At 50.6% G+C, this 21,563-nt stretch overlaps 1 protein-coding gene across 3 annotated transcripts in view; it reads right to left on the bottom strand.

The window, feature by feature from the left end:
- Nucleotides 1–13,217: 13,217 nt before the first annotated feature.
- The window catches only part of LRFN5 (leucine rich repeat and fibronectin type III domain containing 5), a 72,830-nt gene continuing 64,484 nt past the window's right edge, over nucleotides 13,218–21,563 (bottom strand). The window contains exons 3-4 of one of the 3 annotated variants that reach the window (XM_081021454.1): nucleotides 18,918–19,933; nucleotides 13,218–13,703 (exon numbers count right to left, since the gene is read on the bottom strand). In XM_081021454.1, the coding sequence (XP_080877580.1) occupies nucleotides 18,928–19,933 (1,006 nt within the window). In that variant the 3' untranslated portion in view covers nucleotides 13,218–13,703; nucleotides 18,918–18,927. Of the gene's footprint in view, nucleotides 13,704–18,306; nucleotides 19,934–21,563 lie in introns of those variants that run through there. The other 2 variants (XM_081021455.1, XM_081021453.1) reach the window with 2 other exon arrangements.

Here is a 21,563-nt window from a genome sequence, read left to right as displayed (position 1 = left end):
CTTTGACTTCCCTTGATGGACCCTATACCTCTGTTGATGACAGTACACTTCTGTTGAGTCAAATGAAAAGAAAGAAGATTCCCACAAAGTATTAGGAAGAAACGTCTGATGGTAAGAGGTGCTGGACGCTGGAACTGGCAACTCATGATATCCAGAGGTTGAAAAAGGCAAGTTGGCTGGTTGGCATCTGCCTGTCTCAGGAGACAATGGAGGAGTGTGCCCTTGGGGGTAAAGTCAAAATGTTGGAGCATTGCCGCGCCTGCTGTGGCTGTAAAGACCGATATGAGAGAGACATGGCAGGGGTGATGCTACCAGGCTTCATGTCACGGTTGCACACATTTCTGCAGTGCATTGCAACAAGAGACTGAGCTAACGCAAAGTGGCTGAGTGGCCGAGCTCCTCCCATGCCCATTCTTATTTAAATGAGCAGAAGCCAGGGAGCCTCTCAGGATATATTGTTTACTAATTTCCTTCCTAACTTGCGTTAGCTAGTCCCTTTACTTAGCAGAGTTTTACATTCCCCTTTTAAACACACAGTGGATAACTGGTTGCAGGCTTGTGTAAGGCTCTCACAATTAGGTTTCTGGTAAGTTCCCTTATATCTCTCTTAAAAGAATAAACATGCCACAATCTTGTGTAAAGTATATAGAAGAAGTTTACTCACATTCTGTTCACGGTTGGATCCCTGAAGGCAAACCTAGTTAAAATGTATATACATGTGGAGCTATCCCATATGGGGAAAATCCCAGTGTCCTCTGTTGGCTAGAAGCCAACAGAGCATCTCTAGCTAAAAAGCTGCTCAAACGATGGAGGAAGTCAAAAAGAGAGAGTGTGCAGCGTGCCTTGTCCTTTTGTTACCTGGACAGGTAAGGTCACGCCCACCTCTAGTATGTCCCAGCCAGAAGGAAACAAGAAGTTTGCGACTGGCTGGACCAAACATTCCCCCGCATGCCCACTCTAGGAAACCAAGGAATGTTGTACTTGACTGCTACTTATGTATCACATCCCACAAGCACCACCCTCAGGAAATGGGTGTCTGATGCCTGTGGAATGGGAGGAAGCAGACATCAAGGTGCAGGAAGACCCTGCACAAAGTGAAAGTCCTTCACACGGTGCATAGTTAAACTATGCAACTCCCTCCCCCAATGGCTTTAAAAGAGAACTCAGTGGCTACTGATTACGACGACTATGCTCTGCCTCCACAGGGCAATGCTTCTGAACCCCAGTTGCTGGAAGCCACAGGAGGGGAGAGCTGCTCTTGTGCTCAAATCCTGCCTGAAGATTTCCCACAGGCATTCTTCTTGCTTTTCAGCCATTCACTGTGAGCAAGGGAGGGCACTTCAGTGAGGTCGCCTGTCCACATTTCTGCAAAGGGTGCAACGATGTGCAAAAAGACCTTTTCAGCTCTGTTAGTGAAAACTGTCTCCAGTTTTAGTTCGCCTTTCAACAATCCAGTGTTGGGAGATGAAAAAGCGAAGCTGAGTGTTCTTGTCTGACCTCCTGCCAAATCTCCTGGCCCCTCCCAGGACCTCCTCCCCCCACCCAGGAGAAACCTGGTCCACACCTCTGACTGGGAGAAGGATCCCAGGGAGCCCACGCAGGGGTGCCAGAAACACATTTTAGAAGGTTCACAAGACCTTCAATAATGGTCCCCACAAGAGGCCATTAAGGACTCTTAATTCAGATGCTCTGTAATGAAGGGAACCGAGCGAGTGGAAAGATTAAGCAGGAAGGAAACATTTAGCAGGGCAAGGATGCAATTATGTGCGGAGTTGAAGGACGGCAAGAGGGGCAGGAGGTGTTTGGGTTTTGCCATGGAAAGAGGCTATTAAGGGAAGGAGAATTTGCTAGGAAATGTTAACAAGCTCTGCGGGGGCCAGGCGGTGAAAGAGAGAGCCGGGTTTTCAGTAGGGAACCCAGTTGATTTCCCCCCTCTCATTCACCTCTTGGTTGCCCTGGCAAAGGTTTCATTTAAAACTCTAGCGCTGCCTGTTATGACACACAGAAGAATCAATCCTGTGTGTGCATCTCACTCGAGGGAAGGGAGGCAAATCTTTGCTTCTGAACACTGGTGGCTGGAAACCGCAGGAGAGGAACCCTGCTTACTGGTTCCCTACAGAAACCTTCCTAAGTGTGAGCAGGAGACACCACTTACTCCTGGGAGGAAGACATCCACTGCAGATGAAAGGGTCGTCCAGGGAATCTCCAGCCCTGGGAATTGCCCCCCAAGGCAGTGTGGGTGGGGCATCAGAACACAGCCTCCCCACTGCTCAGCTGCAGGCAAAAGATGTGTGCTTTCATTTTCAAAAGCTGAGTATGGAGGTCTCCTGAGTCCTCCCCCTCCCCCTGTGGCTCTCAGGCTCCTGACACCCCTCAGGATGCCTGGATAGAGGAGAGGATGAACATAAGAACATCAGAAGCTGGATCAGGCCAGTGGCCCATCTAGTCCAGGATCCTGTACTCACAGAGGCCAACCAGATGCCCATATGGGGAACCCTCAAGCAGGATTTGAGCCCAAGAGCCCTCTTCCCTCTTGTGGTTTCCAGCCACTGGGGTTCGGAAGCATTGCTGCCCCGTCTATAGGCCCCTCCTCCATTAATTTGTCCATTGTCCAAAGCATCTGCAGCTGCCTAAGGAATTTCCCTCCACTAAGTGTCATGCAATCTCCAGGTCCTTCTGAAGGTCACCTGGAAGAAGGGCCTCCTCTCCTCCCCGACAGGAAACCAACCTGCCCTTCCTGCCCGGTCACATCCGACCGTCTGGATGAAGGTGGCAAGTTCTCCCTCTGCTCTCTCTGCCGTATCAGGAAGGAGAGAATCTGGAATCACTTCTGCATAGTAAGCAGCAGTGACACACTCTCTCTCCCTCCTCAGACAGGTCTCCAAACTGGATCTGGATGAGGGGATCGGGGCAAAGGGGGCAGCTCCCACTGAAGGGGGCAAGGCCACATCCTGGGCTGGGCAGGATCCCTCTTCTCCCATGCCTTGAGCTGCACTCACAATGCCAGCCCTACTTCCTTGGATGCCAGGGAACTTGCACTGCATTCTTCTAAAGCCAGTTCTGTCCTCACAGTGGCCAGCTAGATGCCCCAGTGGAAAACCAGCAGAACCAGTTGCTGGAAGCCGCATGGGTGGAGAGGAGACTCCCACTCGAATCCTGCTTGCAGGTTTCCCACAGTGAGACTGGCTGGCAACTGTGATCACTGATCAGTATTTGGGGAGCTCATTCTCCTAGGTTCACAGAGTCACACCCCAGCAGCTGCCTCTGTGTGTGTGTCTGGTCCCTTCAGACATGCAAGGGCAACACACACACACACACACACACACACACACACACACACACTTTACTCCCGTCTCTCATATCAAATGTGCTGTGTATGTGTGCAGAAGTGAGCAACACAGAGCCCAGTATCCCTTCTGCCACCCGTTCTCCTGCTAACTGGCAAAATGTTCAAATACCACACGCAAGTGCTGTGAAAATAACGTTGGGGGTATTTATAGTTCCAGAGATAATGAAATGCAAATAGCAGTAGCTGCAATTTGGCAGGGACCGAGCCTGCTTTTCTGCACACACACTCCGTGAGCAGGGATGACTTTGCAGTTGTGAATGGCTGGGGATATTCAGGGCTTCACGGCAGCCTCCTTCTGGCTGTGTGGTTTGCCCGGCAGAGCTTCTGCTTGGCATGCAGGAGGTCCCAGCTTCAACCTCTTCATGGACCAACAGTGGTCTAACTGGGCACCAGGCACTTCCCTGGGTTCCTGAGCCCTCAAGCCTGGGAGAGTCTCCAGGCCTCTTGGAAAAGATGCTCTTAAGAACACAGGAAGCGCCTGCTGGATCAGGCCAGCATCCTTTTCTCACAGAGGCCAACCAGATGTCCCAGTGGGAAGTCCAAAAGCAGGACCCAAACACAAGAGCAGCCAGAGCAGAGCCATGGTGACCAGCAGCCACCGATAGCTCTCTCTAGATATCTGCCCATCATCTTATGACATTCAGAAAGTGTTATGAAAGAGGGAGGAAATCTTCCTGCTGCCCACTTTCTCCAGGCCACTCATAATTCTACAAATTTTAAAGATGAAATTTTTAGTCTCCTTTTCCTCCTCTTAGTCTCCTTTTCTCTAAACTGAAAAGTCTCAAACACTGCAGCCTTTCTTCAGAGGCGAGTCTCTCCGCCCCCTTGGTCATTTTGGTGGCCCTTTCCTAAACCTTCTTCAACTCCACATTCTTCTTTATGAGGTGAGGCCACCAGAAATGGACACAGTAGATTCCCAAAGCTCCTGGGTGGTTCTTGCCCCGGAGATGCTCTTTTTTATTTCTAGAGAGGTATTTGTGTTCTTCAGAGACACATGAGGAAAGAGGTCAACCTGGAATCCAGAAAACACTTCTGGCAGAAATGCAAGATGAGAAGCATTGCTCTCCCCACCCCACTGGGTGTGTTGCTCTTAACCCCATGACCTCCCAGTTGACACACACACACACACACACACCCCACAGCTCTGCAGATCACCAAGCGCCATCTGAGGCCACCAGCTTCCTTGTGACGCTTACTGGTATGATTGGCAGCCTGCCTGCTCAGCTTCTCCCACCGAGGTGTGGAGAAGTTCCAGCTGCCTTCACAACACAGATCTTGAATATTTACCAACAGCGGGTGACATCATCCTCTGTGGAGACACATCCCTCTCCTCCCCCCCCCACCCCATTCCTTGCTAAACCTCTTCCAAGGGCAGAAAGCTGGTTGATAACACGTTTAATTAAACTTGTGAATTTGCCTGAAACCATCTTGTCTTGTTCTTGTGCTTCGCTTGTCATTACATCCTTTCAGAGCGTGGAGAGATCAGCCAGCCCCACAGACAGCTCCAGGCCCAACTTCCAGGCTGCCCTTTCAGATCCACAGCACTGGAGTCCCCACTGCACACAGATGGGTTACTGGGGGAGGAGGGAGGATAGCTCCTGACTTTTATGTTCCCAGGACTGTTTCAAAGCAGAGGTAGAAACATAGAAGTGTAGCGTTAGAAGGGACCACAAGGGTCTTCTAGTCCAACCCCCCGCAATGCAGGAATCTTTCCCCCCTGCAACGTAGGGCTCAAACCCACAACCTTGAGATTAAGAGTCTCATGCTCTACCCACTGAGCTATCTCAGATTTTGCTACAGCACTGGGATGGCCTTCATAGACATCCATGGAAAGAGGGTCCTGTGATGGAAAGGTATTGCTGCAACCTAGGGTAGAATCATCAAATTGTTGAGTTGGAAGAGACCCCAAGTGCCATCTAGTCCAACTCCCGAAGTGCAGGAATCACAGCTAGAGAATCATGGAGAGATGGTCACCCAACCTCTGTTGAAAAACATCCCATGAAGAAGAGTCCATCACCTTCTGAGGAAGTCCATTCCGCTGTCCAACACCTCACCATCAGAAAGTTCTTCCAAAGGTTGAGCTGGAAACTCATTTCTTGTCACTTGAATCCATTGGTTCGGGTCCTACCCTGCAGAGCACCAGACAACAAGCTTGTTCCCTCTTCCATGTGACAGCCCTGTTGATATTTGAAAATGGCTATATGCCCCCTCTCAGTCATTGCACAGCGTTGGACCAGATGACGATTGGGTTCCCTTCCAACTCTACAATTCCACGGTTCTATGATTCTCTTTTCCAGGCTAAACATACCTAACTCCTGCAACCATTCCTCATGGCTTGGTTTCCAGACCCTTGATCATCTCAGTCACCCCCCTCACCTCACCACACCTTCCTGCTTGTCCGTATCCTTAAATTGTGCTGTCCAGAAGTGGACACAGGACTCCAAGGCTGAAGAAATCCTGGCCATGTGAAGCTTCAGGTCCCCAATTGGCCACAAAGCTCACCAGTTGACATTTTGGGTCAGTCACCACCTCTTTTCAGCCCAACCCTACCTCACAGGGTTCTTGTGAAGATGGAACGGGATAAGGGGAGAACCACAGGTGCCACTCTGAGCTTCTGGGAGAAAAAGGTGGGATATAAATGCCCAGCACCCAACAGGGCCGCCCCTCCCCTGCCCCAGTCAAGGTGCCCACAGGGGATCCCTCAAGGCCAGCCAAGTTATTTGGGCATCCAAGCTGGAAAACCCCCAAAGTGCCTTCCCCACCCCCAGCAATACAGAAGAGACCAGTCTTATTCCGTTCATTGTTGCTGTTGCTGTTTTCCAATGCTGTGCGTCTTGTGCATTGTTCTCGTTCGCATTCTTTGCATTTAAATATATTCCTTATTGTAGTGCAGTTTTAGAATTATTTTAAGCCTCCCTAATGCATAGGCACCAGGAGGCGGGAGAGGGGGGGATGCGGGGGGGGGATGAACCAACATTAATAAACTGAATAACTGTTTGCTGCCCTTTCTGGACACTCTTGAACAGATGGCTGAGGTGGCTGCCTCCCTCTGCCCCATGGTGGGGCCGGCTCTGGCTCAGGGCAAGCCTCCCCCCCACAAGCCCACATCAGGAAGCAGAGGGGCAGAGCAGCTTCTCTGCAAAAGAAAAGCCCCTGGTGCTTGCAAACCAGGTCCTGTCCCTGCAGGAACCTCTTTCTTTGAAACACCTCTCTCTCTCTCTCTCTCTCTCTCTCTGCTCCCCAAGGAGTCACAGAATAGGGCTGCCATACATCCGGAATTTCCTGGATATCATCAGGATTTCAAAGGCGGAATTGACATCTGGGGGGAGGGATTTGTCCTGGATATTAGGCAAGTCAATCAAATCATTGCATGGTTTTTGGGGAGGTGTTTTTGTAAATAAAAGTTCAACAACTTTTTTGGGGGGGTCCTATTAAAAAGCTCAAGAATTCTGGGATGTCCTGGCTTTTCCTTTTTGAAACATGGCAGCCCTACCATAGAAACATAGAATGATAGAGCTGCAAGGCACCCTCAGGGTCATCTAGTCCAACCCCTGCAATGCAGGACTCGGGGCTAAAGAATTCCTGAGTGATGGCCATCCAACCTCTGCTTAAAAACCTGCTAGGAAGGAGAGTCCACCACCTTCTGATGGAGTTGGTTCCACTGCTGATCATCTCTTGATGTCAGAAAGTTCTTCCTGATGTTCAGTTGGAATCTCCTTCCCTGGAATTTGGATCCATTGAATCATCATACGATCACAGAGTTAGCCAGGGCCCAAAAGGTCGTCTTCTCCACCCCCTGCAATGTAGGAACCCTTGATCTGGGTCCTCACCTTTGGAGCAATGAAAACCAAGCTTGCTCCATCTTCCAGGTGACAGTCCTTCAGATATTTGGAGGTGTTTATCATTTCTCTATCTCCTCTTCTGCAGGCTGAGATTGAGAAAAAGGCACCAGATTTCACAGGATTAAAGAACCGCCTCTCTCTGCCTCGCAGTAGGGCCAGCTCTGGCTCAGGGCAAGCCTGCCCCACCATCGAAGCATCGGGGCAGAGCAGCTTCTCTGCAAAAATAACATGAAATAAATGGAAGCCCTGCTGCTTGCAAATCTTCCTGGAGAGCTTTCTGGCTTGAAATGTCTCTCTGCAATCTCTCCAAGGCTGCCAGGGTGCAAGTGGGAGCATATGGCCTGATCCAGGCTCTGGGGAAGCCCGGTTTGGCAAGGAGACGTCTGCAGGGCAGAAAGAGCTCTGTCTGGCTGCCAAGGTGTTCAGGAGAAGCAGCTGGGCAGGAAAGGAGCATCTCCAGAGGCAAGGCTGGCTCTTGGCTGGCTCCTGTGAGGGGAAAGGCTCTTTCATTTTCCCTCATGGTTTGAGGTCCAACCAAATCACTCTTATGGGGCAGGAGGGGCACACCCATCATTGGGGTCAAGGGAAGTCTCGGGAGAGAGCCTGTGCACACCTGGTGCTGTCCTGACAGGCCAGCAGGAACCCAGGAAACGCCCCCCCCCATTGCAAGCTGTCTGTGATGGCCTGGGATTCGGACTTGGATGCTGAACCTGAGGGATCCCAGCCTGCACAGGATTCCCCGCCTCCAGAACCAGCTGGGCCGGGGCTGGGGCCTGAGCCTGAAGGGTCCTCACCTGTGCTGGGTCCTCAGGTGCAGGCATCAGCTGAGTCTGCTCTGGATCCTGATGCGATGGAGGACCCATTGCCTGCAGGTGCTCCACTCTCAGCCCCATCAGGGGAAGCAGAGGTTGCCTCTGGGTCCGGTCACCCTCCAGCCTCTCCTGAGCTGCAGAGGCTCAGGGCAGAGAGGCGGAGGGAACTAAGTTCCCGCAGGAGGAGTGCTTGCCTCCAGGCCAGGAGAGGCGAGTCACCTGAGGATCAGGGCCGCCCTGTGCCTCGGGGCAGATAAAAGCCAGCCAGCCCCAGTCCCAAGTTGCGGGAGCAACGTTGTTGGTAGCCTGTTCCTGCCTGCACCCTGTCCTGCTCTTCTGCTGGAGTTCCTGATCTCACCCAACTCCCTGCCTTAGACCCCGCTTCAGCTTTGACAGACAGCCTCCATACCGCACCCTCGACCTTGGACTGGACTCAGACCTCACCACACGGTTAACCCTCGGGACCAGCACACTGTCCCTCTCCCAGGCCATGATGGGGAGGGGGGCTGGGATGGAGAGGCAGTCAGGAAAATGGGATTGCGTGTCCTTCCTTGCAGGGCTGTTGGGTTAGGCAGCCAAGGTGATGCAGGAAGATTCAGAACAGTTGAGGGAGTTGGGTATGTTTAGCTTGGAAAAGAGGAGACTGAGAGGAGAAATGAGAGCCATCTTCAAATATCTCAAGGGCTGTCAGGTGCAAGATGGAGCAAGCAAGTTCTCCCCTGTAGCTCCTAGAAGCTGTCAACAGGCAACAGATCAAGGAAAGTATTTGGTTCCACTGTATTCTCCCTTGGTCAGACCACACTTGGAATACTGTGTCCAATTCCAGGCACCACAATTTAAGAAGGATGTTGACAAGCTGGAAGGTTTGCAGAGGAGGGTGACCAAGATGATCCAGGGTCTGGAAACTAAGCCTTATGAAGAATGGTTGAAGGAGCTGGTTATGTTTAACATGGAAAAGAGGAGAAATGAGAGCCATCTTCAAATATCTCAAGGGCTGTCCCATGGAAGATGGAGCAAGCTTGTTTTCTCCTGCTCTGGAGGGGAGGATTCCAACCAATGGCTTCAAGTTTCAAGAGGTTCCAACTAAACATTGGGAATAATTTTCTGTTGGCAAGAGCTGTCTGACAGCAGAACAGACTCCCTCTGAAGCTGGTGGACTCTCCTTCATCAGAGGGTTTTTAAGCAGAGGTTGGATTCATTCGCTTTGGTTCTTGCATTGCAGGGAGTTGGACTAGATGACCCTTAGGATCCCTTGCAACCCTTCGATTCTATGATTATAGGTGAAGAACATTTTCTTTGCACATTAAAAGAGCTCTCAAATGTAGCAGGAGCTTGTAACTCCTCTGAGATTTCAAGCAGGGCATCACTTTTAATTAAGGTTGGGAGGGATAATGCTGCCTTGGCTCACTAATGGAGGAGAGCCAACAAACTGAGGCTCAGTCCAGATAAGACGGAGGCACTGCTAGAAGGTGGTTCCCTAGAGCAGATGGCTGGGAGGTGGCCTGCTCTGGGTGGGGCTACACTCCCTCTGAAAGAGTGGCTACATAGCTTGGGGGTCTTTCTGGATCCTTTGCTGTTGCCTGAGGCTCAACTGGCCTCAGTGCCGGTGAGGGTCTTCCATCAGTTTTAACAGGGATAGCCTAACTTCTGTCATCTATGCTCTGATAACATCCAGGTTAGATTACTGCAACACATTATACACAGGGCTGCCTTTGAAGACAGTTCAGAAACTTTAGCCGTTGCAGAATTTGGCGTCCAAGTTCCTCTCCCGGACAAGATGGTTTGGCCAATTAAACAGTCTATGGTCTTCAAAACTGAGCAAGAAGGCTCATTGTTGTGTTTGTTATTATGTTACATTATTGTGCTTTCATGTTGTAAGCTGCTCTATGATCTTCGGAGAAAAGTGGTATAGAACTTAAAATTTTATCATAAATAATATTAACTGTTCTCTCACTCAAGGGCAAAAGGGAAAGCTGCTCTTCTTGGGACCTTCTTCAAAGGATGCTACGAAGGCTACTCTGGAAAGACCAACCCTGTGGGGAACCAGCAAGCAGGATCCAAGCACAAGAGCAGCCCTCCCCTCTGGTGGGTTCCAGCCACTGGGATTCGGAAGAAGCTTTGCTGCCTCCCATTGAGAAGGTGGTGTTACAAGGACGACTGCAATCGACACAAGGTAATATCCCCAAGGCAACTAACTGTAAACAAACAATAAATGTCCATAAAAATGGCAAAAGTAGTTTCTTTCCCAAATAGGTTTTATCTTAAACCATTGCAAACGCAGTAAATAAAGAGATCACTTGTAATATGTCAGTGGTTCAGTGCTCATTTCTTCTCTTTCCAAAATAGATTTTATCTTGAACAACTGCAAACGCAATAATAAAGAGCCCGCTTGTGATATTCCAGCGGTTCAGTGCTCGGACGTCATTCCAGTTATCTGACGTTTCGTCGCCAAAGATCTTAGTCATCAAGCTGTCAAAATCAGCTGTAATAGAATTGCACTGAATTAACAAGTAGAATAGAATAAGGAAAATTAAAATTAAAAATACATTGAGAATGCATAATTAAGACATGCCTTTAATTTTCCTTATTCTACTTGTTTCCCATTGAGAAAGGCAGACCATAGCTATCTTGGTCAGCAGCCATGAATGACCTCTGCTCCTGGAATTTGCCTAATCTTCCTTTACAGCCATTCAAGCTAGTTCCCCCCAGCGGGAGTGAGCTCCAGAGCTGGACTAGGCAGTGCGTGAAGCTCTTTCTTTTCTCTGTCCTGGATCTTCCACTGTTCAGCTTCACTGGCTGCCCATGAGTGTTCCAGTGTTAGGAGAGAGGGAGAAGAACGTCTCTCTGTCCTCTTGCCCCGGGCCTTGTGGTTCCTTCCCTGGTAGCCATGGCTTCTGAGAGGTCCACAAGGTGCCCCAAAGGACTCAGAGAGAGGCCTGCCTGCCTTTAGCCGGATCCTCAAAGGCACCTCCTATTTGGGCAGGATGAAGCAAGTGGCCCCAGCAGCCAATCCATTGGGGAGGGTGCAAGGCACACCCTCTTTCTCTTTGCCAAGCGCAAACACACCTTTTGCGCCCCTGCACATGCTTGGCAGAAACCCAGAAGATTCGTCTCCAGCGCCGTCCTCTCTCTGTCACCCGGCATCTAGGAAGGCAGGCCCACCCCCCAAAAAACGCTGGCAACATCCCAGCAGGAGGCCACCCCCAGGCAGTGCCAAAGAAGGGCCCCGTCCGATTCACGAGGCAGATTGCTGGACTGCACATGCCAAAACAAAAGGCTCATTGGTCACGCTCCAGCATGGAGTCCGGCATCCTGATGTCCTTCTTGCCCACTGGGCTGCCTGCCTGCAACTCTCTCTGTGCCATTCCAGAGAGCCAGTGTGGGGCAGTGGATGTGCTGGACTGTTGTAGCTCAGTAAGAGACTGGATTAGAGCCAACAAACTGAGGCTCAATCTCGATAAAACAGAGGCACTCTTAGTGGCCGGTTCCCTTAGACTGGAGTGATGGGGGGGGTGCCTGCTTTACATGGGTTTACACTTCCTCTGAAGGAGCAGGAGCGTAACTCGGGGTTCCTTCTGAATCCCTTGCTGTCACTTGAGGCTCAGGTGGCCTCGATGGCACGGAGTACCTTCCATCACCTTCGGCTGGTGGCCTAGCTGTGCCCCTATCTGGACAGGGACAGCCTAACTTCTGTTGTCTATGCTCTGGTAACCTCTGGGTTAGATTGCTGCAATGCATGATATATGGGGCTGCCTCTGAAGACGGTTTGGAAGCTTCAGCTGGTGCAGAATTTGGTGGTCAGGCAAGACGGGCAAGATAGTTTGAGACTATTACACTAATCCTGGCCCAACTGCACTGGCTGCTTATTCATTTCCAGGCCAAATTCAAAGTGCTGGTTTTGACCTATAAAGCCTTAAACGCCTCAGGACCGCAATACCTCAAGGACCGCCTCTTCCCATATGAACCATGTTCATATATATAAAAGGATGTCACATAGAGCAGGGAGAAAGATTGTTTTCTGCTGCTCCGGAGAAGCGGACATGGAGCAATGGATCCAAACTACAAGAAAGAAGATTCCACCTAAACATTAGGAAGAACTTCCTGACAGTAAGAGCTGTTCGACAGTGGAATTTGCTGCCAAGGAGTGTGGTGGAGTCTCCTTCTTTGGAGGTCTTTAAGCAGAGGCTTGACAACCATATGTCAGGAGTGCTCTGATGGTGTTTCCTGCTTGGCAGGGGGTTGGACTCGATGGCCCTTGTGGTCTCTTCCAACTCTAGGATTCTATGAACCTACCCAGACCCTGAGATCATCTTCTGAGGTCCTTCTTCGTGTGCCTCCTCTGCAAGAGGTCTGGAGGGTGGCAACACGAGAACGGGGCCTTCTCTGCAGTGGCTCCCCATTTGTGGGATGCTCTCCCCAGGGAGGATTGCCTGGCACCTTCATTGTACACCTTTAGGCACCATTAGGTGAAAATGTTCCTCTTTAACGAGGCCTTTGGCTGATTGACATCCTATGTCCTTTTAAATGTGTTTGTAGAAGGGTGAGGGCTATTGTTCTGTTTCAGTTTCGGTTCTTGTTTTATTATGTATGTTGTCTTTTTACCTTGTATTTTAAATGTTGTGAACCACCCTGAGATCCACAGGTGAAGGGTGGTATACAAATTTAATAAATAATAATAATAATAATAATAATAATAATAATAATAATAATTAATAATAATTCTTAGCATTGGACAAGAACCTGGGAAAACAGGGTTGAATCTCCCTACTCAGCCATGGAGCTCACTGGCTGTACCTTTGGGGGGCAATTGGTGCCTCTTATCCTAACCTACAAGGTTGTTGTGAGGATGAAATGGGGAGGAGGGAGAGTCCCCTTGAGCTCATTTGAGGAAAAGGTGGGATGTGCATGATGGTCTCTAGACTTTCCACCCCACTGTGTTCCCTCCCAAAATCTGCCCCACTGGAAAGAGTCTCGTGATCCCCTGGCCCTCCACTGCCAGACCCTTTTACTGAACAAGGAAAGAGCTTCATTTACGGCTGGGAAGGAGCTGGATTCAGAAGATGACACACTTAATTCTGTTCCAGCCTTGGTGAGCGGGGAGTGAGCTGGACCTTCTCCCAGCCCCCCTGGAAGCAGCTCCAAGATGTTGCAGGATGTGTCTCAAAGACGCCCCCCGCCCTCCCTGCTCCTGTCAATGAACCAGTGGGGAAACACTCATATTAAAACATTTATTTCCAGGGGTGGTGTGACATAATGGAGAATCAGTCGTACGGTCTGTGAATTCAACCACCACCAACCAGCAACCACGAAGAGGAAGAGCGGAGGCCACGCTGGGCCCAGATCCCTCTCCCTGTTAATTCTTTGCTGTACAAAAGAAAAATAAAGTCCTGAAGGCCAGAAGAAGACACTTGCAATGCCTGGGCAGGGTTTCCTGGGGGTGGGGTGGGGCGAAAGGGGGGGGGAGACAGGGGAGACCATCCATCCCTCCAGCATCTCCAGTCTCCGTGGGTTCCCAGCGCAGGCCTGAGGCACCGGGGGTGTGACGTCCCTGCTGGTGGCGCAGAATTTGGCCCTATTCTCAGTCTCCGGTGAGTTGAAACCGAATGGATTTTTGTCGGGTGCAAACGTGGGCGGCCACGTTTTCAGGAGGAGGAAGAGGAGGAGGAGGGTGGCAAGCACTCTTCAGGCTGCTGCCAGCTTCTGTGTGGTGGAAAGAGAAACAGAAAGAGAGAGAGAGATCTATAACGCCCGGCTTGGCTCAGCTCCTCAACCAAAGCAGAACCAACCTGGAAGGGGAGAACTTCCACCAGCTCCCTCCCTCCCTGCCGCCCACCTGCCCATCTAAGCATCTTCCACTCAGGAGAGATGGAGCCAGGTCTCCACAACGCCCCACCCCCAGGAGGACTCCAGACCCAGGAAAGAAAAGGCTTCAACACACAGTGACTGGCTGAACTCACTTCCACTAGAGACAGAGATGGCCAGAAAACTAGATGGCCTTACAAGAGGATGAGACAAATTCCTGGGAGAGGAGAGGGCTTTCCATGCTTGAGAGACGTGTGGCTCTGCTCTGTCTTCACAGCTGGAAGCCAGTTGCTGGGAACCAGAGGAGGGGAGAAAGTGGTCTTGCGCTTGAATCTTCCATGAATGTGCCTCATCGTCTTTTCAAGCCACCTCTGCCTCCTGTGGATCAGGCCCGTGGTCCATCTGGTCCAGCCTCCTGTTCTCACCGGGGCCAGCCAGATGCCCCCAGGGGAACCCAGCAAGCAGAACAGGAGCACCAGAGCAACTCTCCCTTCCTGGGCCTTCCAGAGCCTTTTCCTCCTCCAAGAATTCCCTTTTGTCTAGTTCTCTTTTCAAGCCATCCAGGCTGGTGGCCCTCACGGCCTCCTGTGGCAGGGAGTTCCACAGTCTAACTCCACACCACATGGAGGACTTTATCTGTCCTGCATCTTCCAACCTTCAGCCTCCTTGTATCTCTTCTAGTGTTGTGAGAGAGAGAAGGGAACTTCTCTCTATCTCCTTTCTCTGCGCCAAGCATGATTTTACAAACTCCTGTCCTGCTCCCTCTGGCTTCCTTTCCTCTCACGAAGCAGCCCCAAATGCTGTCACCTTTCCTCATAGGGGATTCACTCATGGGGGGGTTTCCCATTGACACTTGGTTGGCCGCTACAAGAAGATTTCAGTGATGGTGGCCTGACTCTGGCATTCTCTTCCCGGGGAGACAGATGAGAACATTCAAAGAGTCCTGCTGGATCAGGCCAGTGCTCCATCTGGTCCAGCTTCCAGTTCTCACATAGGCCAGCCAGATGCCTCCATGGGAAACCGGCAAGCAGGATCCAAGCCCCGCCACAACTCTTCCCTCCTTCCCTTCCAGCAACTGGGGTTCAGAAGCATCACTGCTCCCAACTGTGAAGGAAAGGCATCAGCCCCTGGGGCGAGGAGCCATCAACACAGCCTGATGCTCTTCCATGAATGTGCCTCATCCTCTTTTCAAGCCATCTCTGCCTCCTGTGGCAGGGAGTTCCGCAGCTCATCCTTGCACTGCATGAAGAACTAGATGTCTTTCCAGCTATGGTGAGCTGGAAGCCAAGGCGTTCTATAATTAGCTTTTTAGCTATAGCTGCTAAAAAAAACCCAGGTCCTGTTATATGTGGTTTTCTATTGATTCTTAAATGTTTTCTCCTTCCCAGGCTGTTTGCACCTAGTTCTCCACCGGCCCTTTTATCATGTTGGCTCCCGCCAGATTCATCGCCTCCCTGCATTTCATTCTTGGAAGCGGCCTTGAAGGCAGGCTGGCGAAGAACAGGAAAAGCCAAGCATTAGGACACAAGAAAGGACTGCTGCTGCTGCTGCTCAGCAGAGAGGGCTCCTTTTTAAAGATTGTTTTTATTTTTTATCTATGCCATTTTAAATTGTTGTTGAGATTAATGTTGTATTTTTAGTTTTAGATTGTATGATTTATGTGGAAATTGTTTTCCATTTGGTTGTGTACCTTTTGATGTGTTTTATTGATTGTTTATGACTTTTGTTATGTTATGCAATTATGTACCGTATTTTTCGCCCCATAAGACGCACCTAGTTTTTAGAGGAGGAAAACAAGGGGGAAAAATATTCTGAATCAAATGTTGTTGAAGAGGCTTTTTGCAGCTATCGCTGAAGCCAGAACAGCAAGAGGGATTGCTGCGCAGCAATCCTTCTTGCTGTTCTGGCTTCTGGGATAGCTGCGCAGCCTGCATTCGCTCCATAAGACGCACCCACATTTCCCCTTACTTTTTAGGAAGGAAAAAGTGTGTCTTATAAAGCAAAAAATACGGTGAATCTTGTCGTGATGTAAGCCGCCTTGAGCATTGTTTAGGTGGCATAAAAAATAACCCAGTTTGGTGGTAACGCCAAACCATTGCTTAGCAGAATGGGAGCCAAGCAGCACTGAGTCGGTCCCTGTCTGTCCCCTGTCCCCCAAATGAGTTTGGAAGCATCTGCCTCATGCTTTGAACTAACCACAGTTTATTGTGATGCATGAAAATGACAAGCCACGGTTTGCTGGGAAAGTTCAGCACCAAACCATTGTTTCTGATTCCAACCCACCAGCCCCAAGCAGGATGGCCCAGAAGGCGGGAGACAAAGGGAAGCTCTCATCTCTGTGGAGAAACTTCCGGCACCTGAGGGGGGGGGTGGAGAGAGCGCACCACGAAATATATGGCCCACAATGTGCTCAGGGCAAACGGTGACCTAAAGAACGTACGTGCATTTTGCAAAGTTGATGCATTTTTTTAAATCTGCCTATTTAGCATAGAATGTGTGCTTTTAACTGTGAATTTTATTCCTTCTGCTTTTCTACAAACTTAAGAATTGTGGAGTTGGAAGGGACCCAGGGAGGCGCAGCCCATATGGACTGCGCATGTGTGGCATCACACATGCACACTCTGTACGGAATGTCGCACATGTGCTGTCCGTATGGGCTGCCGCTCGCACGTGGTGGCTGTATGGGCGCTGTGCGTGAGCAGCACCCCATGGACACCCATATGGACGGTGCAAGAGAGCGGCAGCCCATACGGACAGCATGTGAGCAGTGCCCATATGGACTGCGTGCGCCCTCTGCCGCTCTACAGCTGGGGGCAGGCGGGGCCATCTTGTCACCCCTCCCAGAGTGGCACCCTGGGCAGCCTGCCCCCTCCGCTGCCCCCTTCCTACGCCCCTGGGAAGGAACATCTAGTCCAACCCCCAATTGCTTTTAATGTTGCTTTTTTATTCTAAGGTATCTTTTCCATTCTTCTAAAGCATATTTTATGTGCTTTGCAAACTGCTAGAACTTTTGTTTTCAGGGAAGCTGCAAGCACATTTTGTTAAAAATAACAATGGCGCACATTCACACACGTCGTTCTTTGTGCGCAGAGTAAGGCAGCCTTTAGTCTAGCAAAACGGGATCAACGTCTCCTCGGGAGAGTTACTTACTATTAGAATTACTTTTCAACTATTGTCTTTGTGACATTTTTAGCTTTCTGCATTCCCTCTGTGTCATTTAAATTTGCATGTGGGAATAATAATAATAATAATAATAATAATAATAATAATAATGTTGCAAGCTGCTTTGGATGGACTTGGCCAGAGAAGTGACTTTTTAAAATGCCATTCATGGAGCCTTGAGTCCATATCAGGGGGAATAATAAATATAATGGGGATAAATAAATAAATTATAAAATCAATAGATAAATAAAAGAGAGTTGGGGGGAGGGGAGGCTTTACAAGCAAGAGGAGCTGACTCTGGAGGGAGAAAATGCAACAGAGGCTCATCTTCCTTCCCCACCAAGCAAGGGGAGCAGCTCACTGGGGCCCCAAAGGAAGGACCCAGAAACCAGGCAAGGCCAAGGGAAGCACCCATGGGTGGGGTGGGAGGGTGGGGTGATTAGTTGGGGGGCATTCATCTCTGAATTGGCACAGGCACACTTTGAGTTTCAGTTGTATTTTTTCTTTTCCCCACACAAGTTCTCAAAACGGACAAGCCAACCGAGCCCATTTTTTCATATGCATTAATTCTATCATGGAAGAAACGAAGAAGGGATCTTAACGCAATTGTGAAATCACACTGAGATCCCTCTTTGCACCGCGACTGAGCGAATGCAATTCCTTCCCTGGGATCCATCATCAATCTGGGGCGAAAAGCGTGAGCAGCTTCTAGGATTCGTCCAGGAGAACAAGGGATCGATCCAGCACCGGGGCAACTCCAGAAACAAGATTAAGCCATTTGGAACCCCAAGAAGGAATTTGCAGGAGCCTTGAGAGATCTCCTGGGCGACCATCGCAGAGGTCTTACGGCTGCTCTGTTTCGGGGTGTTATAACTGCTTTTTATCGGTTATATGGCATTGCAACAGGCCGTCTTTTCTGCCTGGAAAGCTGACTCATAGCCTTGCACAAATAGAAGGAACAAAAGAGCGAAATTGGCACAAATATAAATGCTGCTGACTCAGCCTGGAGAAATCTCCCTGCCGCCAACAAGACCCACGGAAAGCAAGGCTGGCCGGCCTGCAGCACTGCTGACCCACTTTCTCTGGTGCTAGAGACCCCAGGCTCCTGCTCACAGCTACCAAGAGAGAGATGGACAGGCTCTCTGACCAGACACACCTCCAGCCCGGCTCTGTCCTGCCTCCTACAGCAGACGACCTCCGCCCATTGGGGAGCCTGGCCAGGGGGCAGGGGCAGAGACCTCCTCCTTCCCCCTCTCCCCATCGGCCACCCGGATAGGGCGCCCCCAGCACCCCTGAACCAAGGAGGGTCATTCCAAGGGCATCGCCCGGCCACACCAGCTGAAGGTATTGAAGGAATATTTTATTTTACACAACGTAGCAACACAGAGTTGATGGGTTTTGTACAGCGTTGGCCCAGAAAGGAAGGCAGGACCAAAGTCACGGGGGAAAGAGGGCAGAAAAGACACTCGGCTCGATTTAGGAATGCTCCCTCTCCCTTTTTTGTCTACTGATCCATCAGAAAAGCAGCCTTCCGTTGGCACAGAGGAAAGAGCAACGAGGCCCTTCTACAAACGGCTCTTTCTTCCCCCCAGGCCAAGGCTCCTTCTCTCTCTCCTGGGTCCTCGGTTGGCTAGGGTGGGACCCGGGTGCCAATCCTAGCAGAGGCAGAGACCCCACTCGACTTTTGTGCTTTCCCCTTAAATCTTTGTTTCCTCGCCAATATTTCCCTCCGGTTGTTAGATTAAACGGAAACCCCAAGAGAGAAAAGGTGGTGTGAAGGGGCGCTCCACGGTGGTCCACACCCTGTTCTGGGCGGAGAGGCGAGAGGGGCAGGAAAAAGCCAGCCACTGCCCCCACCCGGAGACGAGTTCTTGGACAGTGTTTGGAGGGCGGGGGAACCCTCCGTCCTTTTTTAGGACTGGCAAAATAAAAAAAAGAAAAGCCACACACCCCCAGCGGCTCACACCGTGCTTTCCAATATCCACTCCGAACTGGAGAAAGTTGCTTGACCACTATCCGCCTCGGAGGAGTCTGTCTGCAAGAGCATCCCGTTCATGGACAGGCTCCGCTTAGACCAAAATCCGCCCGGGTTCGGGGAGTTAAGGTAACAGTGGTATTCCATGATCTCTCCGTTCAGGGAGTACCTGCGCTTGGCGCGGGACGGGTCGGCGGGCAAGGTGAGGAACTTACTTGGCTTGGCTTGCGCTCTCTTGTAGGCGGGGGCTGCCCCCGGGGAAGAGTCCGCCGGCCGGGCGGCCAGCTGCAGCGCTGTGGAGTTGTTGCGGTTCGTGTTCTGCGACTCGAGGCCGCCGGACGCGGAGGAGCAGGAGGCGCCTTCGCCGGGGACGGCATCGTGGCTGCCGGACTTTGGCGTGGGCTTGCGCTTCAGCTTTTGGGAAGCGGGGGGCCCCGGAGTCCATGTGGGCGGCAGGGCGGAGGTAGCGCCGGCCCCGGCGGAAGCGGAGCAGGAGTCCTGGCTGGGAAAGGCGTCCGCCGGCCGCGCTGAGCCCTCGCTGCCCACCTTGCAGCACTGCAGGCTCTCCTCGCGCCCCATGGCCTGCTTGGAGCCCGACGGCGGCAGGGCAGCGCCGGCGCCGCCGAACCCTGGCTGCTGGGCCTGCTGGGCCCCGTTGGTCTGGGAGTAGACGTTGCTGACCTTGGCGGCCTTGGGGTGCCCGCCGTTGTTGCACACCTTGTAGCGGATCATGAGGATGATGATGAAGACCAGCACGGAGGCCACAATGATGCCCCCGATGATGATGATCATGGTGCCCCCCAGGAACTGGGACTGCATGAAGTGGCAGCGCACGTAGTCCTGCTCCGTCGTGAACTGGATGCAGCCCACCACACGGGTGGCCGTCAGGGAGGTGATGCCGTCGTCGTAGATGGCCAGGACGCACAGGTCATAGACCGTCCCCGCTGCCAGGTTGTTGACCAGGAAGGTCTTGCTCGTGGGGGGAATCATTCTGCGGAAGGACAGAAAGAAAAAAGGCATCACTGGGTTGGACTGGGAGGACCAACCTCAGAATCTGAGAAGAGCTATATAAAGGTAAAGGGACGCCTGACCGTTAGGTCCAGTCATGGCCGACTCTGGGATTGCGCGCTCATCTCACTCTATAGGCCAAGGGAGCCGGCCTACAGCTTCCAGGTCATGTGGCCAGCATGACTAAGCCGCTTCTGGCGAACCAGAGCAGTGCACAGAAATGCCATTTAACTTCCCGCCAGAGTGGTACCTATTTATCTACTTGCACTTGATGTGCTTTTGAACTGCTAGGTTGGCAGGAGCTGGGACTGAGCAACGGGAGCTCACCCTGTCATGGGGATTCGAACCACTGACCTTCTGATTGGCAAGCCCTAGACTCTGTGGTTTAGACCACAGCGCCACCCGCGTCCCAGAAGAGCTATATAGGTGGTTGAGATAGATATAAATACACATATACATACATATACAGTGGTACCTCGGGTTACATACGCTTCAGGTTACATATGCTTCAGGTTACAGACTCCGCTAACCCAGAAATAGTACTTCAGGTTAAGAACTTTGCTTCAGGATGAGAACAGAAATCGTGCTCCAGCGGTGCGGCAGCAGCAGGAGGCCCCATTAGCTAAAGTGGTGCTTCAGATTAAGAACAGTTTCAGGTTAAGAATAGACCTCCGGAACAAATTAAGTACTTAACCCGAGATACCACTGCATATATATATATATATATATATATATATATTCCAGGAGCACCTTAGAGACCAACTAAGTTTGTTCTTAGTATAAGCTTTCGTGTTGTGATAGGAATTTTATGGTTTTAGATATATGGCAACGTTCATAACCACACGTACATAGATCAACACAGGAAGACCAATCTGAAACCATTTTGATTCCTAAACTGACCAAATCCTGGAAAAGCCTCCCCATTGTCTCTTTCCTCACAAATCCTGTCTCAAGGATATGTCTGTTTGAATAAGGTGTGAGCCTGTGACCTGGCCCAGGAAATAAGTATTTTACCACTACAAAAGAATGGCCAGGCTCCCCAGGAAATCCAATCAAGTAACCTGCTAGACAGGAGATAAACAACAACAGGAGAAAAACAATATTTAAATTTCTGTGATGTAGGGGGATGTATCTGAGGCGTGGTCTTAGGTTACACCCCTTCTGTGATGTATGCATAATGTTTCTGGGGGTGGTCCTGATCTAGAGAATGGGAATTTCAAAAGTCTTTATAAGGCCTTGCAGGCCATTGTTCTGGGTCCTCTTCCTCTCCTGCGTGTGAGGGGAGTACCCTGTTGCAACAGATCAATAAAGATCAAGCTTACTAGCTGCTTTGCTTCTCAATATTCTCTGGTTGGCCTCTGTTATTTTCTCCTACCAATAGGGAACCTATGTAAGGACTCTATATGGGCTCTTGGATACCCCATAAGGGAAAAGGGCATATTTTTATTTACAACAGTGTGCAAGTACACTTCTTCAGATACATTCAGATGCACACGGAAGCGTATAACAAGAACAAACTTAGTTGGTCTCTAAGGTGCTACTGGACAATTTTAAAAAAAAAATTGATATATTTCAACTGCGTCAGACCAACACGGCTACCTACCTGAATCTAT

Source organism: Podarcis pityusensis (assembly GCF_964106645.2).
Source record: "Podarcis pityusensis genome assembly, chromosome: 1".
Classification (NCBI taxonomy): domain Eukaryota; kingdom Metazoa; phylum Chordata; class Lepidosauria; order Squamata; family Lacertidae; genus Podarcis; species Podarcis pityusensis.
Note: the sequence above shows the minus strand (reverse complement) of the source record. Positions and strands in the feature narration are given on the sequence as shown.